The sequence below is a fragment of the Agelaius tricolor genome, unplaced genomic scaffold (assembly GCF_023055355.1).
Source record: "Agelaius tricolor isolate 1412-34295 unplaced genomic scaffold, bAgeTri1.0.p SCAF_17, whole genome shotgun sequence".
NCBI classification, from domain to species: Eukaryota; Metazoa; Chordata; class Aves; order Passeriformes; family Icteridae; genus Agelaius; species Agelaius tricolor.
This window is the reverse complement of record NW_027269277.1, coordinates 13245343-13268297: the sequence shown is the minus strand read 5'-3', so window position 1 is coordinate 13268297 and position 22955 is coordinate 13245343. Positions and strand designations below refer to the sequence as shown.

Below are 22955 nucleotides of genomic sequence, written 5' to 3'. Positions count from 1 at the left end.
TCTCCCTTATTCCCCCTTCTCTGTCCCCCTTTCCGACCCCAGCCAGGCCTCCCTAGGTCTCCCGCAGGCGCGAAGCCGCTCCGCTCCCCGCATCCCCGCAGTTCCTCTTTCCAGCTAAACTTCCCCGCGCTCCCGGCGGGGGCTCGCGGCTCCGCCGGATCCCGGCGGTGCTGCCGCGGCGGCTCCATGCCGCGGCTTCGGGCCGCCCCGGCTCCTCCCCTCGCGGTGTGCGAGGCAGCCTGCCCGCCCGTCTGTGTGTGTGTGCGCCGGGCCGCCGCCGCCGCTGCGCTGCCTCTCCCAGCCGGGCACAGCCGCGCCGCGCTGCTGGCGGCGGCGGCGGCGCTCCGCCACCCCGGGCGGCTCCGCGCGGCCCCGCGGCGGCCGCCGCTCCCCGCGGCGCCGCTGCCCATGCGGGCCGGCCAGCGATAGCCGCGCCGGCTCGGCTCGGCTCGGCTCTGCGGGGCGGGGAGGGGGCACCACTTCTCTGAGTCTCCCCACCACATCGTTATGGACCTATTCGACTTTTTCAGGGACTGGGACTTAGAGCAGCAGTGGTAGGTTTTTTTGGGTGGTGGGTTTTTGGTTTTTTTGTTTTTTTTTTTTTTTTGGTTTTGGTTTCTCCCCCTCCCGCACCACCTCCCCTCCCCGTCTCTCCACCCCTCTCCTTCTTCCAGCTGCCTCCTTCCTACCCTTCCCTGCTCGCTCCCCCGGTGCCGTAGCCTTTGTTGAGGGGCGCAGCACCCGGTGCCAGCGGGGAGCGGGTCCGCGCTGCGCCCGCGGGCAGCGGGGCCGGCCGGGGCAGCCGGTGCCGGCCGGCTCCAGCCACGCTCCGCGGCCCCGGCAGGGGAGCAGCGCTCGGAGCGCGGCGGCGGGGGGCGAAGTTGGCCCGCAGGGCAGCGCCGAGAGGTGCCGGGTGCCGGCTGCGATCAGCGGTGGCAGCCCCCTCCCGAGCAGGGGCGGCGATGTTCCCCGGGATCGCGGCTTTGCTAATGTTGTGTTTACTGCTGTCACTGACAATGTTCCTTTCACGGGGAGAACCGCAACTGTAGTTTCGCTGTGTGGCACAGTTCGGCTGTAGCTCTGATCGGTGTGGGGGCTTCTGTTGCTGGTTTTGCTGGTTTCCTATTCTAGATGAAACGTTATTGAAGTTAGTTTTGGAAGTGGCAAGATCAGTACCCGTGATATTATAACAGGTCTTTTTTTTCTTGCCCGTCTCTGCATCATTTTTCTTTTATTTCTATTTATTTTAAGAATGGAATTTTAGGTTTATATTGCTCTGTAAATAGGTGCACACCTTAAAAAGATCGGTGCATCTGTTTAAGTGCATTGTAACTTGTTATCAAAGTGAACGTTAAGGAATTTTTGATGGGTGACAAGTAGCTGGGAAAGTTAGAATTTGGGTAGGTACTTAGTCACTTCTGTGGCTGGTTAATGAGATTATGCTTATTCTTTGGCTGGTTTTATTGGTTCTTTCTTTACTTTTCAATTTAGCGAATATAATTCCTTAACTATGCATGGGGAAATTCAGACGTTGGGTACTGCTTTGTGTAAATGCTTTTAGGCTGGAGTGCAGTTTGCCAAGGAAGAAAGACTAAAATACTGTATTTTGTGATCCTAATCTCTAAATGCCACACAGATTATATTTGTGTATGTATGTGCATTTGGACCTCGTGTTTTGCAGAGGGTTTACTTTACTTTGTTGGTAATATAAAGGTATGTCTAGGAAAAAGGTAATATATCTTGTTAATAACTATCATTTTGCCAAACGGTCTAACAGCTATACTTGCAAATCCATAGTAATCAGAACCAAATACCTGTCACGTTCCATTTTACAGCAATTGGGAGTAATTCCTCACAACCATAAATTACACTATATCAATATTAATCTGTAAGCAGGCGTTTTGGATCATGTGCATGTTTTATCAGCTCTGCATAATCCATTGTATTACATCTTTTTAATAATCATGCTGTTGTTATTTAAAAGTAATAATCACAATAAAATTAGTGCTCAATTAAATATTATGCTTCTACTACGCTATCTTTACTCTGCTACACTAATTTATTTTGCAGACAACTGATAACCACCGTATTACCACTCAAATAATATTTGCATACAATTTGCCTAATTTATAATGTGGGTAACATTAATTTAATAGAAGCTGTTACAACCCAATATGTGGGTGTAGTTCAAATACTAAGCATTTATAGGTATTGAGTTTTAGTGTTTGCTTAATAACTTACTTTCATTTGACCATGGTTTTATGTGGATTTAGAGATGTGCATCAGAAAGAAGGGAACTCTCGTGCCTCGGTTTTTCCATAAAATATGAATATATTGCCTCTCATTCTAAAATTCTATTTGCTGTTTTTTTGTACTGTGAAAAGTGTTGTTTTTAGTGGTTTTAGGGTTCATGATGAGAGAACATTTTTACTTTGACTGTTTCAAACAGTTTGATATCTGCTCAAACTCTCTATGTGGCACAGGCGTTCACACATACTGCAGAGATCAAGTTGCATTTAGCTTTTAGCAATCCAATTAGTACATGTAAGTGCATATATAATATGTGGGTACATAATCTACATGTCTACACAAATGTGACATGTATTTTATTATACATGTAAATATGTTTGTCTCTGACAAGTAGTTGCATAGCTTACAGAGAGTTAAATTTAGCTCCTCTGTCCACAAACACGTGTATGTATGTAATGTGTTATACATACATTGTCTCCACACACCCAGGAATATGCATGCACATCCATCAAGCTTTATTAATTTTGTCTCTGTATCCAATATGGTGTGGTTGCTTTGTAATATTTGCAAATAAGTACGTATAACATGATGTGTGAATTGCTACTTCTTATTTCGAAGCTGCCCTCCTTCTGCCTGTGAGCTGGCCTTTGTGAAACGTGTTTCACAAGCATTTATCAGGCAATTAGGGACCCTCTTCTGCATTCCTTGCAAACCCAAAACTTCTCCTAATCTGTGCTGCAATCACCAAGAAGGCAAGCTCAGGCCTACTGTGTGTGTGGGTGTTTGTATTATCTGTATGCAAAGTACAACAGAAACATCGTTAGCCTGAGAAATATATTAAAAAATATATTTATAGCTTGAGCAGAATTTTTTTTTAATCTGATGAAAAGATGTTAAGGTAAACTTTCTTTGCCTTGCCTTTATACCAGGAAATGACTTTGTGAAAGTTACTCGTTGATGGGAAAAAAATAGTTAATTTCCCCCCACCTCCAGTGGAGGTACATTTTTGTGTCACTTCTTGAAACATATTTTCTCAAGAGCTGTGATTGTTACAGTGTGCATTGCCACTGCACATGTGCTGAAATTCTCACCTGGCCTTCCAGATGATTAGTTGGAGCTTTGTCTTGATGACACAAACTGCAGAATCAGCCCTTTAGTTTCCCATATTAGGAGAGATCACAGTAGTACAAGAATGAGATGTTTCATTGACTCTTCATTGTGAATGTGATTAGGAAGGTAGCTGAGAGTTGATGTCGGGTTTTTGTTAACGCTGGGGTAAAATGTGTAAAACGAGGCCACAAATATCCTTGTGGATGTTTTGCCAGACTTGAAAAAAACTGAAAAATACCCAAAACAATTTAGGTAAATGTAAACTCAGGATGAGATGAAAGGGCCAAAGCTGAAGTCTGCTATGATTCCTGGATGAATAAGAAGCGTTCACCTGGGCTTGCATTTAATATGAGCCATTCTATGAGGGAGAAAGAAAGGGAGATGGATATAATGAAAAGCTTGAATGCCTGTGTGCACCAAGGGGACCACTTGCTGTTAAAAATCAAATTTCATCTTTTAAATCACTTTCCATGCTTGTCTGTGGTAACCAAGTAAATGAAATCTTGCTGTGGCCTGGGACCATGTGGCTAGATTTGAACCTGCTTATGGAGCAAGGTGGTGTCATTAATCAGCAGCTGGGAAACAACAAAACCCAACAAAGACCCAACCACCCTGGAATATATACTCCTCACTAGCACAAACAAAGGCAGAAAAATTCTTGGTTTATGTTACATTGATTGTCATAGGTATTAATATTTTTAAGCCATCCAATCTTTAAAAAAGTGGAAGTTGAGAAAATACTTAGCAGAAAAATGCATATTGAGGTATGTAAATCAAAACCTGGCAAGGTAAAATAAGATGAGCAGGTATCAGTGTCATCTTAGCTGTGTGGTTGCAAGGAGGAAGACTTAGCCCTGCAGAGAAACAAGCCTCTTGTTTTTTTCCTATTTTATATTATGTATCACAAGTAGCCTAATTACAGCAAAACCAGCAAACTGCCAGTTATACAGGAAGAGGCTTAAACTCACTAAACTGTTATATAAATAGAAAGTTCAAAGGTCTGTTTGTGGCTGACAGAGCTGAGAACAGGCCATCTGTGGGCCAGGTTCCTCTCCTGTGTGAATGGAGAAACACACTGCATGCCACAGCAGCGCACTCTTTCAGCATAGTCCTCAACCTGGAGGGGGTGATCCTGCTCTCCAGACAAAGGTGAACTGTTTCAGTTCCAGCCCTGGCTATTTCCCCCTCTTCACCCACCCTCCTGCTTCCCTCTCTGCCTTGTGCCCCTGCAGAAGACCTTCTCAGTTACTATTCTTTCACCAGGGATTATAATAACTCACTAAATGAAAAATCTTCTAAACGTGGAAACTGTGTTGTTTCTGATGGGAATGTGTGAAATAGAGTAGATAAGCTCTTTGGGAGTTAGATTTTTTTTTTTTAAATTTTCATTTTAATGGGGTGATGGTGAGAGCATTAGTGTAGGAAAATGTCACATTTTGAATGGATTCTGAAAGATTTTTCTCCCTGTCCCTTTCTTTTCCCTAAGAAATATTACAGTTGAATTGCAGTTACTTTTTGGATTTGTATTACAGACATCCATGAGTAATTATTTAAGAATATTTCATTTTGAATTTACTTTGAAAGTGTAAATGGATAGATTTACACCAGTGGCCACTGGTGGGTGTGTGAGGGGGATTAGATGCTGTCAAAACAAGCAGCTGAAGACCAAAAATAGTCTTGGGCCAAAACCTGTACTTGAAGTACATCCTGATTTAGTAATTCTTCCCTGGCTGATATTGAACTTCATGGAGTGTAAATCTTGAAAGAATTTGGCTGTTTGCAAACATTAAGCTCACATCTATCCTATGAGGCAAAATTACTATCAGTTTGACATCATTTGAATTGTTTTCCTAATGATTCATTCAAGAATTTAATGCCTTTTAAAATACACAAATTGGGATGGAGAGTAGATACTTCAGGTACTGTTCAACTATTCTGAAGCCAGGCAGAATTTGAGAGCATTTAAGCAGTTTGTACATGAATGCCAATTATATTGTTTGGGGTTTTCTTCTTAGTAAAAGATGGTACTATGATGCAGGTCCTTCAGTAAAGCAAAATTATTCCTTTTGTCTGACAAGAGTACTTCTGCAACCTGGAATTTTCTAAATAATTTAGAGTGGCAAATGTGATATTCTACAAATGATTAACTTAAATATACTAAATGATCTTTGAGAAAATGGATGGACACTGCTGGTCTTCTTATGCTTCTTAGGACTGTGACAATATGTCCTTTTTGGAAGGAGTGTTGTGATGCTTTTTGTATTATGAGGTCCAAATTCAGTTTTTATCTAGATAAATAAAAATGCCCAGTATGGTGATATGGGATAAAATTTGTGCTAAACTTAGAAAAAGCACATGGACCTTAATTTAGCAGAGCCCTCAGACAGGTATGGGGTTTTAAGCACATGAGAGATCTATTAAAACAACTCTGATTTCAAGTTAAGTTTCACCAGACTGGGTTCTTGATCACTCCCAAAATGCTCAATATGTTTTACTGACTAAACCCCAGCTTTTGATGTATATAGTAATGAAAGCAGATGTTATTTTTGCCTGTAGAGTACCCATCTATTTCCCTGAAATCTACAGCAGCTTTACGTGATTTCACCAATAACTGGGCAGTCAGAAAGAATGAAAATATTAAATCTCATTTTAAAAAAAATCTAGAGGGATTGAAAAAAGCATTTTATGCCTTAAACCCATGAAGCATTTAGAATAAGCATCTAAACAGATAGACCCTATCAGATATTTTCCCTGTGCCCTTAGTTTGAGGTAATGAAATTATTTTTGTGTCAAGGACTGGTAGGATTTGGTTCCTGAATGTTTGTTAAATGTATATATAGTCAATAAATGCCATGAAGAACCCGTGTCTTCCTCCAGCCTTGGTGTGAGTCATTGGCCAGTGATGCCAGTGAAGGTGCTCCCAGTTGATTTGAGAGGGCCCTTGATTTGCCCATTTTGGCCAAAAGGCAGACTTTAAATGTGGAGCAACTGTCTAATGGCCAGGATCAGCAAGGCTCCCTGCGCATGCCTAATACTATGCATGTGGAAAAACTCCTCAGAGCCCAATTCTGAACCTGTCCAATTCAAATTTACTGCCTTTCTTTTACAGAAAGAAAAGAAAAATGGAGGGGAAAGCTTGAATCTTTTCTCTTGATTGCAGTTAGCAGAATGGATTTTCTAAAGCCATCAAACATCTATTAACACTGAAAACTGAAAATGTGCCACAATTCTGGGTTTTGCAATGTTGCAAATTCTTTCTTAAGCATTGAAAAAGAAGGTTGTAAATCAAGTAAGATGTCAAGTTAGTGTAACCTTCCATAATATTACATGGTCAGGAAGTCACAACAGTGACTCTAAAAGACAGCTCTTTCATCCTTTTATTGTTACTGAATGTTCTGTGTTGATGCTTTGTAACCAAAATATTTGTTTAAATTGTTCTAATAGCTTTGGTCAGAGGTCAGAAGGTACATTACTCCTGACTAATGGACAACTTAGAGATTAAAAAAAATCAGAGGAAGGATGGCAGTGTGTGTGTCAGTAGCTTTTAAGCTCCATTTTGAATAACTTCTAATGAGACAGTTGTTTGACCAAAGATTCTCACTAAGGCCATATGATGCTAAGTCTTTATTTGTGAGGAAATTGTAGGGGAATGAGCTCGAGGGCTTGTTTTCAAATACACTGTACTGGAGTCCAGTCTTGAAGAAACTTTATAAAAATTGTATATTGCTCCTAAATTTCAACAGGGCTGCTATTGAGTGCAGTCAGTTTGATGGGTTTGCAAGGTTGGGCTCGTAGTGCTGAAAAAGTAATGTGGAGCAAGAGAGCTGAGGTAAGGGAATAACCCAAAACTTCCTGCAGTTAACTTCCCAGCTGTTACAAAGTGTTTTATCATGAAGACACTATTTCTCAACTTGTTCATAGCAGATCAACGACATAAATTGTTATGACTTTTAAGCAAAGGTCTGTAGTTTCTTTGGTAAAACTGTATGTTTTAATGTTAAATGTTTTAATAACATTAACTGTATGTTAAATGTTTTAATAACATTTTATTAATTATTCAAATTAAGCCCCTGAGAGAAGAAAAATCTCACTTGAAATATTTTTTCCTTGTGACTTCAGCTGTCAGTCTGTCTTTTTGCTGGAGATTATAACTGAGTCCTTATTTCATGGAATTTGGGATGGTGAGTTTTAAGGAGAGTTGGAGATGATACCACAACTGGAAGCTGATTTTCCTTGTAGGTGGAGCAAAGAATAGGGAATGCCATTTACTATGTGTGGTGTGTAAGACTTGTTTAGTGAGGAGCTGTAGTCAGCAGTTCAGATTCCTGACTCACATGCTGCATGGTGCTACCAGTTATAGTAAGACATGAATAGCCCACTCATAATTATATGTAGTTATAGGGGTGTGGGGTATTAACAACCAGCAAAGAAGAAAACAAGATAGAGCACCAAGTTAAAACTCACTGAGTTGTTCTTTTGACAAGTATTATAATAGCTATTTTTGTATGCTGTGGGTGTGCATGATGTTGTGGAATGAGTAGATTCTGTAGCTCTACATTGCCAGTGCCTGGGGCTCAAACCTGCAGAAGCCTTACTACTGAGACTAGTGCTTTTTCCATTTGGCACTTATTTGCATGGACTGTTGGCAGGATTCAATTGTAGCTCAAAAGTTTTCTTGGACATCCAAGTGTAGGCTCTTTTGATAGGTGATAGTATCTGCATCCTGCAAAGTGATAGACACCTGAAAGTGACACTGGGTAAAAGCAGAGCAGTCTTTGGTGGCTTATGATCTGTGCTGAGAAGGTGGCTTCATAATGGAATGTTTCTTATTTAAAGTGGTTTTATGTCTGAGGGTAACAGCATGTTCTGTAAGTCTACTTTTTTTTTTTTTGGTCCTTTATTACTGGTTTAGGTCAAGATTTCTCTTGTGAGGAAAAAGAACATATAACTGTCAGTAGAGAAAGCAAATGCAAAGCTTTAAATATAAACTATTATTAAGGTCTCCCGTTCCTATTTATTTCAGTCTCATGTCATGAGGGTAACTGAGATCCTGCAGTAATATGGTGTTTAGGTGAGTGTTTCTGTGCTGCTGTCAGTAACCACACTTGTATTTGAGAATACTATCTTGGAACATTATATGTCTGTTGGTTATGGACCTCTTAGTGTGCCGAAGTAAGAGATGTGTTCAGAAGCTTGCATATGCTTTAGATCTCAGTCCTGAACTCTCAGGTGAGACCCCCACAGCTTGGGGGGCAGCCAGTTCATGTATGAGAGCTTTGGGCTGCTCTTTTGAATGTGGGGGTGATTTTTCTTCCAGTTTCTTTCCTGTAGAACAATGGAGTGACATTCTTCCTGGTGTTTCCTATGAAGAATAATGATGAGGAATTATCTTCTCTGTCTACAAGTGTTTAAAAACTCATTAGTTAGGGTCCCTGAAAGAGTTCCAATACAAGTCAGTGGGTGTGGTGAAGCCAATTGTAATGGGAAGTGGACTGAGCCCTGGGGCTGGTGGTCAGCAGGGAGGCAGAGCTGTAAAGAATACTGTGCATATGCTATAGTAAGCATTTTTGTAGATCTCCTCTGTGGGAGAGGACAATGGCTTTGGAGCTCATATTTACTCAAAAAGCAGCCCTTTGATTTTCATGGCTTTCTGCTTGGTTGCACATTAGAAAGCCCATTTGTCTTCACCAAGCCCACCAAGCCTTTGAAGAGGAGTAGGTGAAGGAATTGAGGCATTGGCCTGTGGCTGAGGGCTAGTGGTTGCTTGGAGAAGGAACTGAGTTGCATTGCTTTTTTTTGGTAATACTGGAAAGGGTTGTTACCATTTTTAAGTTTTTAAAATCAAGGTGAATATATATTTTTAGGAACAGAACATGGATTCTCTCACTGGTACTGTGGCTAGCTACTTTACTGTCTTTGGAAAGTCATTGGTATCTGTCAAAAGTGAGGCAATAGTATTTACTTCTGTGGTGATTTGCCTTTTTTTTTTCTTTGTTCAGGTGCAAAGCATGAGAGAGAAGGGCCAGCTGTGTAGTTACCTTTATCTGGTCTTTCTGCTCACTTTTTCATCTTCCTGGGTGTCAGCTGGGAGCTGCTTTTGACATTTTCTCTACTATGAACTTAACTCTAGCTACATAGTCCTTCACTGTCTTGCTTGCACAGTGTTACCTACAAGAAAAGCAAATGGTATTGATTGTGGAATAGCTGATGCACAGAGATCTTTGTGTTGTATGCAACATTTGTGCTGATGATATCATACACATGTTTAGAAAAATGGGGTGATATTTCTAGCAGAGACCCTTCAACCAATAATGATTTGTCTCTGCTTTACCTCCTTTTGTGAAGTGAGAAGTGTATCTCCAGTTTTTACTGTTAGACTTCCAGAGAAGTCATTGTCATCACCCCTCCTTACACAGTGGGGAGTGGGAAGAGAGAAGTGACTTGCAGAAGGACTCATCGTTGGTCAGGAATGCAGCTGAGTTCCACTTCACTGCTTGCCAAGTCTGATGGGTATATTTTCCTATTCTCTGGGGGTGTGATGAGGTTAAGTCCCTTAATGTTTATGAATGTTTATGGTGATAGAGGAAGACAGAAACCTAGGCAGATATATTAGTAAGGGGAAGGCAAGCCTGTAAAGAGAAATGCTGGGATTTGGGCAGTGCAAGAGTAGATAATCAAAGCAGAGAACTCTTCTGAAGGGCAGAATTTATTTATAGTGTGTTTACTTCACGTAATTTGCCCTGCTAGTATAGCTGGACAGTGAAGGCCATGGACCTTTTGGAGACAGAACCATCTTGTCACTCCAGAAGACTTGTCATTTACCAGATCTTATAGCAAAGCTTTGTATATGCAGCTGTAGCATAAGTAAACGTCATCCCTTGGATGGCTCACTGAATAGTACATCCACAGTTTTTCAGAAGCATTGTTGCTCTTTGAGCCAGCTGCCTTTGTTTCTAGCAGATCGCTGCTGCTTTGTTGGTTAACCCTGGGCATGAGTTTTCTTCACATATGTTATTAGACTGAGCATATTTTCTATTTATACCACTTGGGGATACAAATTACTGTGTTGCATTCAGCAAGCACGAGGAAAAGTACATCCTTGTGATTGGACAAAAGAAGAATACAGGGCAAAATTTTATTTTGAGGTCCTTTCTTTCAAGGTTCAAGGGAAAACAGGCAGCAAAAACAATTAATGGTTTTTATTTTTATGTCCCTGAAACGTAGGAGGTATTTTCATATACATGTTTTAGTAGACTATGCTGGTGGAATTTGATTATGAAATTTACAATTTGCCTTTGAAGAAGGGAATGGATTTTGTTGAAATCCTGTGTATCATTTTTAGGCAATTAGGGAGATGATTACTGTCATACATACTTGGAAGCATTGTCTTTGTGGCTTTGATAGTTGTCTGTGGGCCAATAAATTTGCACTAGAGGGCTGAGCTGGAGGCCACTGCAGATGGTTGAAGTTTTTCATTGATTTAGTGAACTCTAAACCATACTTAGCCACAGCTTCCCTTTCTTTCTCATTTCAGTTTGGGAGCAGATGACCTTTACCTACTCTGTGGTAGAGCTCCAGAAATATTATGCAATCTATTGTTACTGTTATTTGTTACTGCTCAGTCTTCCCTTCTCTCTTTAAAGAGCCCTTGCCCAAACTGACTGGTTTTTATTGTGCCCATGGAGGGATGATAGATAAGGGAATATAATTAAAGAGAGTTTTGGTATTTGTGTAGGGAAACACCTGTGCTCTCATTCAGAATCATAGCTCTGTCAGCAGGACAGTGAGCATGTTTGGATCGTAGACCATGACTAGGTGTTATCCTCATCAGGATAATAAATAATACACTTCCCTGTCACTTCACTCTGCTGTTTCTTTCCCCATTACCCAAGACAAGCTGTTGTGTGAGAATTTTTCCTGGTTGTAGACTGCTCATGAATCTTGCAGTACGTGACATGCAGACATCTAACAAACATGACTAGAAACTGCATAAAATACACAGACATAACACAGAAGTCATATGTTTGAAAACACATTAGAGCTCCACAAATAACCTGATATCTAGGAGGCTTTTTTCCCCCTATATATCTATAACCAAAAATATTCTGCTAGCTGCCTTTCAACCAGATCAGGGTTATTTTAGATTTTGTAATGATTCTCGCTTGTGTAAACTCACGCAATCTGCCTGCAAATTCAACTTCAATGATAAAAGGTCTCATCAAAAAATTGAGGCAGGCTAGAATGTTTGGTTAAGATTTAATATCTTTCTAACTAATTATAACGCAGTGTCTATATGCACTCTGGTATCTGTGGAAAGAAAAGGAACAAAAAAGATACTGTTCCATTGTAGTGGGTCTTTTGTAAACAATTACCGGTTAGGCTGATGTCTGAAGCAAGGGTGAGAGAATTGATAAACCTGTTCTAAAGGGCTTGAAAAGTTGAATTGAATTCTAAATGTAGATTAGGAATAAATGATGACAGCCAAGCCAGCATTACCTCAGTTGATTAATTTATAAGGATACTGGTCAATGATTTTAACCAACAGCTATGCATAGTAGAATCCTAATGGGATCTGTCTGTTAAGATTACATAAAGTAGAGCATTTGATTTATTTCATAGCTTTCCAACGCGCCACTTTAACTTCATACAAATAATGCATTAGTCACACTGGATAAGATGGCGTATTGAATAAACTTGTGATTTTGTCTGCTTCTTATAATCTGATTTTATAAAGGATTAAATCTGTTTTAGTAGTTTATTCATATCATAAAAGAGATTGTCGGTTGAATGAAATCTTTACATCTGCCACTTTCTATCTCATTAGAAAAGACAGTAACATAAAGTTCCTCGTTTCCTCCCAGTCTGTTTTATCCCCTGGTGTGTCTGAGTGTGTATATCTTCCCTACATGTTTGTATATTATAATGTCAGTGTGTTCTCAGAGTTGTGGTTAAGAATGCGTCACAGGTTTGGAGGGATAATACCAGGGGCTATAAATGTTCTGGCCAAGAACATACCCAGCCAGGAGCAAACAGGGATGTGAGCAAAGGGTGACTGTCAAAAATCTGAAAGTGATAGCTTGTAGCAGCATGGCCGTGTGTGTGTGTGTGTGTGTGTGTGTGTGTGTGTGTGTCAGAATTCAGCAGGTGCTCCAGTATCCCCAGCACTTCACTGTGGATGTGCCTGTGTCACTGGGCACTGAGTGTGAACTGAACAATGAGTGGGTGTTAACTCAAGGCTGATTTAAGGGGATGTGAAGGCTGAGCATTCCTCTGGACTTCAATGTGAATTGTCACTTGTGATCAACTGTCATTCATCTGTCACACTTCCACTGGTTTTAAAAACACTCTTTTAGTTCAGATGCATGGTTGTTGATTTTATGAAGTTAGTATTTAATGGAAATATAGGCATTTTTTGTCCATGGTTGCTGGGGGGTTTATTTATTGTTTGTGTATTTTATTCCTTTTGTTGAAATGTGTGTCACTGACAGGATGCTGCTGTTACAACTAGCAGTTGTAGTCCTTCAAAAAGTAGTATCAGTAGATCTTTCCATAGATGTTTTCTTATTTGTATGTAAGGATCTTGTAATTTTTATTTAATCCTATTGACTGTTTAGGGCCAGACTTGGTCTTCTGAACATGAGGTTGTCTTGGATTCTGGCGTTGAACTACAAGGTGCTATCCAACTCTTTCAGTTGTCTTTTTAGTCAAGGCAGCTTCTGGGGATCTCAGTTCCCCCTTCTGAGGACTTGCTGAGGACAAAACTTCATTTACATTTTCATTGTTGATACATGTTTTAGTTTAACTGGCTCTGTCATTTAAATCTTGGCTGCTTTGCCCACATATTTTGATTTGGTAGGAGTGTTTGGATATAAAACGTGTGGTCAGGCTCCTCTCTAGGTCAGGGATCCTCCTGCAGGCTTTGGTTGCAGACACAGTGGGAGCACTGGGGCGGGAAGGGGGCCTGTGCTGGGCTTGGGCTGCCAAAGAGTTCACACAGAACTATTTGACTCCCAGCATAGGACTGGGCCTGCCTCTGACTCCAGCAAGCTTCTCAAATAAGACTTTAAGGCTCACATATTGTTCTTCATGCTTTGTTTTAGGAGAAGTTACAGCAGGGCTTAGCTCTGCTCTGCATTGGCCAGTGTCTCTGCAGCAGTGCTGTGCTCACTGCTGAGCCCTGCAGTCATGGCTGAGTCATTTTGTACTTAAATCGTGTTCCTTACTGAAATTGAAGGGAAAGACCCTTTACTTTTCACAAAAGTGATTTGGTCATATGCATTCCCATGATGCAGAATGGTCCTCAAAAGGGCAGTAATGTTTGCTGAGGTGGAGAGTTTCTGGGGCCAGATCTGGGGAGTGTGCACAGGTTGGTTTGCTGAGGGCAAGATACAGGACGCTGTACCCAAATGGAAACTTCCTGAGCTAAATTGGAGTATCCTCTGCTGCAGGGTTACCTACACACAATGAAACAGCTCTAGTATCTGTGACCTTGCTTAAAAACTGTGTGGTCACGAGAAGCAGACACAAGCAGCACTGGGGAGAGATTGACTTTGCAGAGAGCCTTCCCCAGCCACCCTCCTTCACATCAAACCTGGAGTGCTGGAGGTGTCATCCTGGAGCTGGACATGGCAGCACCCACATCTGTTGCTGCTATCAGAGAATATCCAAACCTGACATCTTCTGTGTGCACTAATATTTAAATGGAAGTATTTGTCAGATTCCTTGTGTGTATAGTAGCATAATTTTGGGGGTGAAAATGTGTGCTCATTATGTATTGTTCTAATTGTTATTCAGGAATGGACCCACAGTTTGGTAATACACTGAGGACTAATGTCACCTTCCAGCCTCCAGTTAAAAACTTACCCTGTGAGATGGTTACAGCAATAAGTCACAGCTTAAGTATTTAAATATATAAGAGCTGTGCCACACTGTTCATTTTCAGTGAGGAATACTGACTCTATCTCTGAATAAACAGAGAACAGCTTTTTATGAGAGATTTTTGTTGTATTTTATTTGGCAGCTGTCTTAGTAGGAATTCTTCAATAGTATTTATTGTATTTTGTGCTGGTAGGGGTGAGAGCCAAAGCGGAATCTGAGCAGTTTTACTTGCTTTACTCATGAACAATAAGAAAATATTGCTGTATTAATTACTTTTGTGCTTTATTGGCAAAAATAAAGAGATCCTATAATATGAAATTGCTAATATGAGAAAGGCTTTGATTTTCTCATTAGCACAGGATATTTTGCATCTGTTCTGGTTCACAAGTGCATTGTCGGCACTTAAATAATAATAATGACTCAGTAATGAATAAGAATAACAACAAATAAGCATGTGAGTATTCAGGCAGTCAGGCACCCTCCGGTGTTTATCAGTAGGTTGCTTTCGGAGGTCTTGCAAAATGAGCCGTTCCCATATGCCCATTCAGATTTTCTTAGATCATTGCACAGCCCAGAGATTCATTTTGCTGCTGACATGGCTGGGTTATATACAAGCACTTTTTTCATTGTATGTCAGTAGCAAAGTGCTAAAGTTGAAATGAGAAATGTTTCTTCCACTTAGAGACATTTAAGTCTCCATTTTTCCTCTCCATTTTTTCTTTTTTCTATTTTTTTTGTGTGTGAATAGAGTCTCAAGTATCTCATTGTTTTGAATTTGTGAAAATACCAGAGCACTGGATTGTTCTGCCAGTCTTTCAAGTATGTTCTTAAAAACATAGCCTAGAAACACCTTCACTAAAGTTCAACTCAGCTTGTATTAAATTGTCTCTGCTTCTGTGGGTACTCTTACAAAAACAGAGAATGTTAAAATAATGTTTGCAGTCTATCTTGAACATTAAAAAGCCCGGCAATGTAAAATGAAGGTTCAGTTTCTGATTTGACTTTTGATTTGTAGCACTGTCTCACCTTCTTTAAAGTCTCTTGCCTGCCTGTAGAATATGCCACAGTGCAATTTATGGATTTCATTTTTCTCCAGGTCTTATCTAATATCAAATATTTAAGAATAGTGATAAGTGAAGGATAGCACAGTACTCCCTTTATTGTTAAAGCAGTGGCTAATTTTGTCAAAGTATATTAACTTTTAGCCTTATTCTCAGAATAATTTGGACTAATGATGTGGCTTCATGGTTATGAGTTTAAGAGAAAAGGAAAATTATCAGTTCAAGTTGGGGGAAAAAAACCCCAGCAATTACGCTTTGAGTAACTATTTTCTTAAAACACTGCTTTGCACTGTAAATTATACCCTTATGACCCTGCAGTTCAAGAGAGTCACAAAAAGTGTATGTGTATAAACAATGATGTGGAATTTGACAATTCTGGTTAAAATTCTTAAAGTTCTGGAATGGCAGGCAAGAGGGCATCTTCTGTGTGAAGAGTCTAAATTGTACCTGTCCATTAATGCCACTGAAGGACTACCTTTAAAACAGGCTACCAAAAAGCAGCCTTATTGATTGCCCCAAGTGATACTTGTTTAAAGAAGTCTGCCTGTGTTAAAGTACACTTCAGCAATATATGTGAAGCAAAGGGAAGCAAAGGTTTATTTTTATTTTCTTTGTTGATTATAATTATTTTTGGTCCAACAGCTCTCAACTATTCATGGTAAAAATAAAACAGGAAGGGAAGAATAATGAAAAATAAGAAAGCAAAATAAGTCCTTCTCCTCCAACTAAAACAGTTTAGCCTTGGATAAGCTAAAAGAAATTGATAAAGTAAGTAGTTTAATAGCACATGACCTGTAAAGTACTTAAAGTGATCTGTGAATGGAAGCTACCCTAAGCCTGCTTCTTGTCACAGTAATTTGTCTGGTTTAAGAGCAGGAAAAGTGGGTCTCCTTGGCAATACAAGAGCAAGTAGATCACTAGGTGAGATCAGATAGGAGTCTCTGGTGAGACCCAACTACAACAGAGCTCTTCCTTGACACCATTTCTACTGCTGTTACTTCTCTTAGTAAGTGTGCTAATTATCATAAACCTGATAAGGCCTATATTAATTGACTGAACTAAATGTAAATTTTGGTTAAATAGAGAGTAGTTCAGTAGACTTGACAGGTGCTGATTTGCTTAACTGCTGTATTCAAAGTGATAGTATGCTTCAAAACAAAATAAATAATCTAACCCTTTTGGGGAGGCTTCAAATACTGAAGTTTTACTCCTAAAACAGAAAAACTCAAAGTTTTCAGAATATCTTCTGCCTTTCTCCCCTGTCCTGTGACACTTTATGTGAGGACAGTTAGTTCTTACAGATTTTGTGCTGCAGTGGAATCCCTCTGTAGCCATTTGTCCAGCACAGAGTAGTGTGGCCTGTTTGTCTCCTGACATTATTACAGTAGTAAATGTTGGGAAATAAATAACAGCACCAACCAGTGTAATGGATATAGCGGTAGATGTGGAGTTAGAGGGGGCCCTGCTTTGGGTGGAACCCCTTGGGCTGATGACCTCTCTCTGCCTCACTCTGAGTGTTTGCAGAATGGACACTGGAGTGTACACTTGGCTTTAGAGACCCTCTAGGCCTGTGTAGTTGTGAAGATACATAAAGACCTTTCAAATACCTTTCATATGTCCAAGCAAAACTGTATCAGTATTAAAATGTTCTTCTTTTACTTGGGAGGAGGGAATTTCCTGGTGAAGTGCTCAGTACTATAAGTGGAGACATGGAAATGGACATGGAAGAAGCAAACATGATACGTCTTAGCAACAAATGTCACAGACATTCTTGGGCATGCTGGAATATTTATAGTATATTTTATGTATACCATAGACATTAGTGCACAGAACCTCTTCATTTTAATTGTCAGGAGAGCTGTCACACAGTAACACGCTGCAAGAACAATCAGCTTTTATCATTTCACAGCTACATTTTATTACTTTGTAAGATATTTTAATTCTTTTTCCCCCTTCTTCCTACTCATGGCTAAGGCAAACAGCTGTGGAAATTGGTGTCCTCTGCCTATCAAGTGGCCCTGGCAGAACAAGGTTTTTCCCCTGTGCTCAGGTCTGGCCACTTCCAGAAGGAAGTTGGGAAATCCCTTATTCCTGTACTTGGACACTGTCATCTCAGTCGTGCTCCTAGGGACTGACTTCTGTATTCATTCTTGCTAGGTAATATTCTCCTTCCCAAAACACTCCCAAAGCCATCCCCCACCAATCCAGGTGGCAATGTATCAAGGCAAATGCATCAAGAGACTTGTGCAGTGTCTTCGGTGTCTGTAATGTCACTGAGAAAGGGGCTGGAGTGATACCTCAGAGCTGGTGTTGATGCACGTGGGATAAAAGTAGCTGAGTGGTTTTCTGCCCTGTGCACACCACCTGTTCCAGTGAAAAGAGGAAGCCTTAACTGCTTGTAATGGTCATGAAACTAGCTGCACTTACTGAGACATACAGGTGCAAATAAAAACCCACAGTCTGAAAGTACACAAGGTAATAAATTGACTGTTGATAAATTAGAATACAGCTGCACTTCTTTGCAGGCTGAGGGTCGTTTATTTCTCTGTGTGTCCCCTTCTCCATTAATGCAGGGTAATTATCACACTTTAGTTTGGATTGCAAGATCATCACATGCTTTTACTGCAGGCAGTGCTTTATTGAAACTATCCTGCATTATGTCTACAAAGGTTGAAAAAAAGAGGGGGGGAAATAGAATTACTTCCTGCCTGAGGAACATGCTGCAGGGCTTTTTTTTTTATTTTATTTTTTTAGTTTTGTGTTCACTAATTTACTGTTTGTTCTAGAGCAGCAGTGAGTGGGAGTTAAACTTTAAGTGCACATTTGGCTCTTTAAAAAGACATTTAGTGTACAATTACTGCTGTTTACCATCTTATAATTGTTGTGTGTTTAGGCTTAGTCAGGCTTAGGAAGATGGGTATCTGTAATCTTTGAGGGCTACAACTCCCTGTCCTAGTTTTTACAAAAGAGAAAGTAATTATAGATATTGAGATGGATACAGAGATAACATAACACTTTGTGCTGTGATGTTTTAGTGATTAGTGTAAAATAAACACATAGACAAAGAGAAGGGCTGTGGTGAAAGGTGCTGTGTATGGCTGCAGTTTCAGTCAGTGATATTTGAGCGTGATACTCAAATCGAGTCTGGGAATCAGGGCTGTTTGTCATGGAGTCCCCAGATTTGCTCTTCTGAACTTGCACAGGTGCACAGTTTATAAAAAGCTGGGTTTAAGAAAGGGGCTGTATTTGTAGTAACAACTGTACGTTACACCACATCAGAGTAAAAGTAACTGCAGTCATGCCTCGATTGGCAGCCCGGTGACAGGGGAAGTGTCTCCATCAGCCTCTCTTGGTTGACAGCTTTGTTAGATAGGAAATAGAAACATGGATAACTGTATATCTGGGAACACCCAGATCTCTGTCTTAAGCCTCGACAGGGCTTAAAGTGTAGTTTATGGGAGCAGCCAAGAGTTGGAAGGTGCAGCTCTCCCAGTCTGAAGTCCATCACAGGAAGAACAATTGATTGTTTCAACCTGCTATGTAGCTTGTTGCTCAGTAAAACTGTCTTTTCAATAATGTATGGACAAAGCACTGGAAAAATATGGATAAATCCAGGTGTAAAATATATAGACACTAGTATTTCCATTTCTCAGAGTTATTCCACATCACAGAGCTACTGAGATGTGGTCTTTGTGGCTTGGCAAAGGATACCTTGCTGACATACATTGTCTGGATTTTCTTCACAAGGAGATGCATCTGTGAGGAACAGGCTGACATGGGTATTCAATGCCTACAGTCGAAGTATAGATGAAGTTAAATGGGTTGATCTTGCTTTGTACTTGAGTGGAAAAAGCAGTTGTGTGAAAACAAAGTGTGGCAAATATGTAACTGAAAATGCCATAGTATGAAAGGCATGAGAGATAGCTAAACAGCATCATTAGCTAAAACAGTATCTTGTTCCTTTAATTCAGTTTTATGACCCACTGTAGTTAGAGTACATAGATCCACTATTTTTCTTGAAACAGAATATTTATTGGATTTCAGTGCAGTCATCTGAAATTTTTCACTTATAAATAAAATTAATGCTTTCAGCTTTATTTATCAGTAATGTTTTTGAATTACAGGTGCTCTAGAGAAACAAATCTGTTTGAGGGCTATTTTGTAGCTGAAAGCCTTTGAGAAAATGTTCCTATCATTCAAAAAAGATCTGAGGCTCTGAGTAGGTATTGTGACTGTCATATTAACTTTCAAACTTAGAACGCAAAGGACAACTAATCCTTCCCTCCTTGGTAGAAGTCATATGCTGCTTTTTAACTTTCTTCACCACGTTTTATTTTTAATGTAATTTTAATGAAAAGGTGGATCTGGCATTATGAAGTTGTTTGTTGCTTCTCTTCTGATGTTAGAGTGATAGGAATTCCAGCAGCGTTACTTTTTTTTTTTTTTTTTGAATAATATTATATATATTCTGCACTTAAACTTTGATCTTGTGTTTAGTTCTACGTGTTGAAATCCATGACACTTTCTTTGGGCTTTATCTGTATCCTTTTAAAATCGAGTGATACTTTTTTAAAGGCTGTAATAGTCTCTGGATTGAGACCACAGAGCTGGAGTACTTGGGTGTTACAAAGGTGGAAAACAGGGAGGGAGGTGGTGAAGATCAAATCCACCCTCCCACTTAAAGGGTGGAGATAAAGCCTGATACAGTACCCCACCTCTCCTTGATAAGGCTGCTCTGGCTGTGTTAATGCTGCTCCTCCTCGCCGTGTTGAACTTCACCCACTGACATTAAATCCTCTCTCATAAGTGATTGGTGTACAAGCCTACTCTGTGATTTCCAGGTGTGTCAAGGGATTTAGCTGTACAAGCTTTTTCTTGTATTTGAAATGCAACTTTTTGATAGTAATAGGAAGCATGGATCAAAATGTGAGGTTCATCCTTCTTTGTACCCATAAAATCCTGTAACAATAGCCAAGCTAATTAATATAGCTAATTAATTTGTTCATAATAAGTCGTAGGAGAAAACCGACCACCCACAGACCAGAAATCCTACTTTATAGGAAAAAACAAAAAGCCTTTTTTTATGTGAATCCAGTTGAGTTTTTTTAAGACTGAACATTTAAATGGGAAAATACGTTCTTCCATAAAGTATAAAATTTCAGCAATTTTATGTCAGTACTGGCAGAAAATTTTTTAATTTAGAAAGAGATCATTTTTGCCAGTGGAGGAGGAAAATAGTTTTGCTTTAAGAAATAAATCTGAGCATCTCTTAATAAACACTAGCTTTACTGTGGTTTTTATCTGTATGTGCTTTCATAAAAGGTTCTTTTTAGTGCAATGCACATTTGCTTAAATCCTGCAATACCTTAATGCCTTTCATGCTAGTGCATCCCAAGGCACTTTACAATCTGTAAAGTTAACATTAGAAATGCAGCACATAAAATTCCCTAAGACAATCCTTTTTAAAATGCTGAATAAAACATCTTAACTGTTAAGTTTGGATTAAATGGCCCAGCAGTTGGTGCATTTTTTCTTTCTGTGGAAAATATGTTTGAAACAAATGACTGAAATGAATAAAGGCTCTGTAAATAATATGACTTCAAATGGTATTCATGGAGTCCAAAATCTGCAATTCTGCAGGAGGAAGTCTAGACATGTACAAAGTTCAGCTCTGTTAATTAAGAGGGAGCAATACACTGCAGTGAGTCAGAGCAATTTTATAATCCAAATGCTGCTAAAAGGGACTCTTGTCAACCTCAAAATCTTACTTGTTTTTTAATCACTGGGTAGGGAGCCTTGCTGGCTGAGGAGATCCATGTCTCTCTTAGGCTTGAATGCAGTCCAGCCTGGTAGTGACCAGAAGCTGTTGCCATCTGATAATTGTTTGTTAGGCTATGCTAAATAATTGTAGTCTCCAAACAGTTTCCAATGTCAGCGTCAAGAAAAACCCACCCCCACGCTTGGCACTAATGATTGCCCTCGCTGGCAGCCCCAGCAAGGAGGCCAAGGCTTGACTGTTGTTTCCCCTTTCAGTGCTTGCAGTGGTCCTGCTGAGAGTGTGTGTGTCTGGTTTGTGGTTAAACGGTGTTCGCTCTGTTTTCTGCAGGGCTGCCAGCCCCGTATCTTTTATAAGTACTGATTTTATCATTATGAAAACAAGATCCTTCATCGTCTTCTCACTCCACCTTTAGGTCTGCTGCAACCTGATTTTTTATATTGATGCTTTTTTTTTTTTTTAAAGAAAAACAAGCAGAAACAAAAAAGAACAAACCAGCTAAACAAAACAAAAGCTGTGGCGGATATGAATTTGTTGTACAGGATAACATGAGGCCAGAAAGAAAATCAATGCTTTTAAAATAATATTTTTTCTAAACCAAAAGAAATAAAATGTACACTGAAAAATAAAAACCAAGAATAACAGCCAGCTGATAGCAGTGGAATACATAAGAGAAAGAAAAAAACCAGGATTATGCAGCCTCAGAAAGAGCCAACAGATGTTCAGGGCGGGTTAGAAAAACAACATGATCAACAGGACGAAAGCTGCGACAGATCTAAACAAAACCCCAAAATAGATGCAATTCTAGAATAAGCCTGAAAAAGAGAAATCATTATAGGCTTTCCTCAGCACAGGCACTGGTCTCTGATAAAACAAGATTGAAACTTCTCAAAAAGGAAATTTGTACTGACGTGCTTTGCAACTCCATTGCTAGAGACTTCTTGCGCACCTCTGCCAGCGGGTAAATTGGAAACAGGCTAAAAATGAGCAGTCTGTTCCTGAGGCAGCAGAGGTGCCTGAAGTAAGAGCTAATGGCTGGCCCTGTAACAGAATGGTGTGTTTTTTAGGAATTGGGAACATAATTGCTGTATCATTTAAAATAATTTTTTTCATTTTAGTGGATGATTTCAGGTGGAAGCCAGTCCACACAGACCATGTAGTTTTATACGGTGGCCTCTTGCCCTTGCTGCAGAAGGGTGTATTCCCAAAGTGATGGAAATGTGAAATGCGGGTACAGCCAGGTGTGTGTGATGAAGAATGATGATGAGGATGCCTTGCTGATAAAGGAGTCCAGTGGGGAGCCAAATGTGTGTGGAGGGGGAGCAGCTCTTTTTCATAAAACCTGTGGTTTTGGGGGCTATTCTGCTGCCTACCCTGAAGTGAGCCCACAGTTGCTGGAGCCAGCCCAGGCTTCCTGCCTGTGACTGTGAAGTGCTATTTTGAAAAGACAAGTGAGTATGGATCTGGTGAAGTTGTCTGAATTTTAGGAAGATAGAGCAATTTTCTATCTTTATCAAAACATTGGAGAAGCACCAGAATGAAGTACCCGAACTACCTCGGCCGCATGATGTGGCAAGGATGTGGTTTGGGTGCCTGTGTGTGGATAGACCCTGTGGCACAGGCACCATGTCAGGTGAGGCTGCCCAGGCTCACACCAGCCTTCCCTGGGCACCAGGAAACCCTCTTGAAATGCTAATCGTTGAATCTACATTAATTTGTATAAATTATGTAAATCGGCAGTTGCCACCGCTGTGGTTTAGGTGGTTCTCGTGCTGTACTTACAACTTCACGTTGGGCTGACACAGGTTTTATTCACTGGAATAGATGGTTTTGCTGTAGAGGGTTTGGAAGGCAGCTGTTACTGGGTGTTGGTGTTGTTG

At 40.3% G+C, this 22955-nt stretch overlaps 1 protein-coding gene across 4 annotated transcripts in view; it reads left to right on the top strand.

Annotated features, from left to right (window-relative positions):
- The first annotated feature begins 279 nt into the window (after positions 1–279).
- Positions 280–22955, top strand: part of AFF2 (ALF transcription elongation factor 2) — a 332765-nt gene continuing 310089 nt past the window's right edge. For 2 of the 4 annotated variants that reach the window (XM_071442529.1, XM_071442527.1), the window contains exon 1: positions 280–554. In XM_071442529.1, coding sequence (XP_071298630.1) covers positions 508–554 — 47 coding nt within the window. In that variant the 5' untranslated portion in view covers positions 280–507. The remainder of the gene's footprint in view (positions 555–22955) is intronic. The other 2 variants (XM_071442528.1, XM_071442531.1) reach the window with 1 other exon arrangement.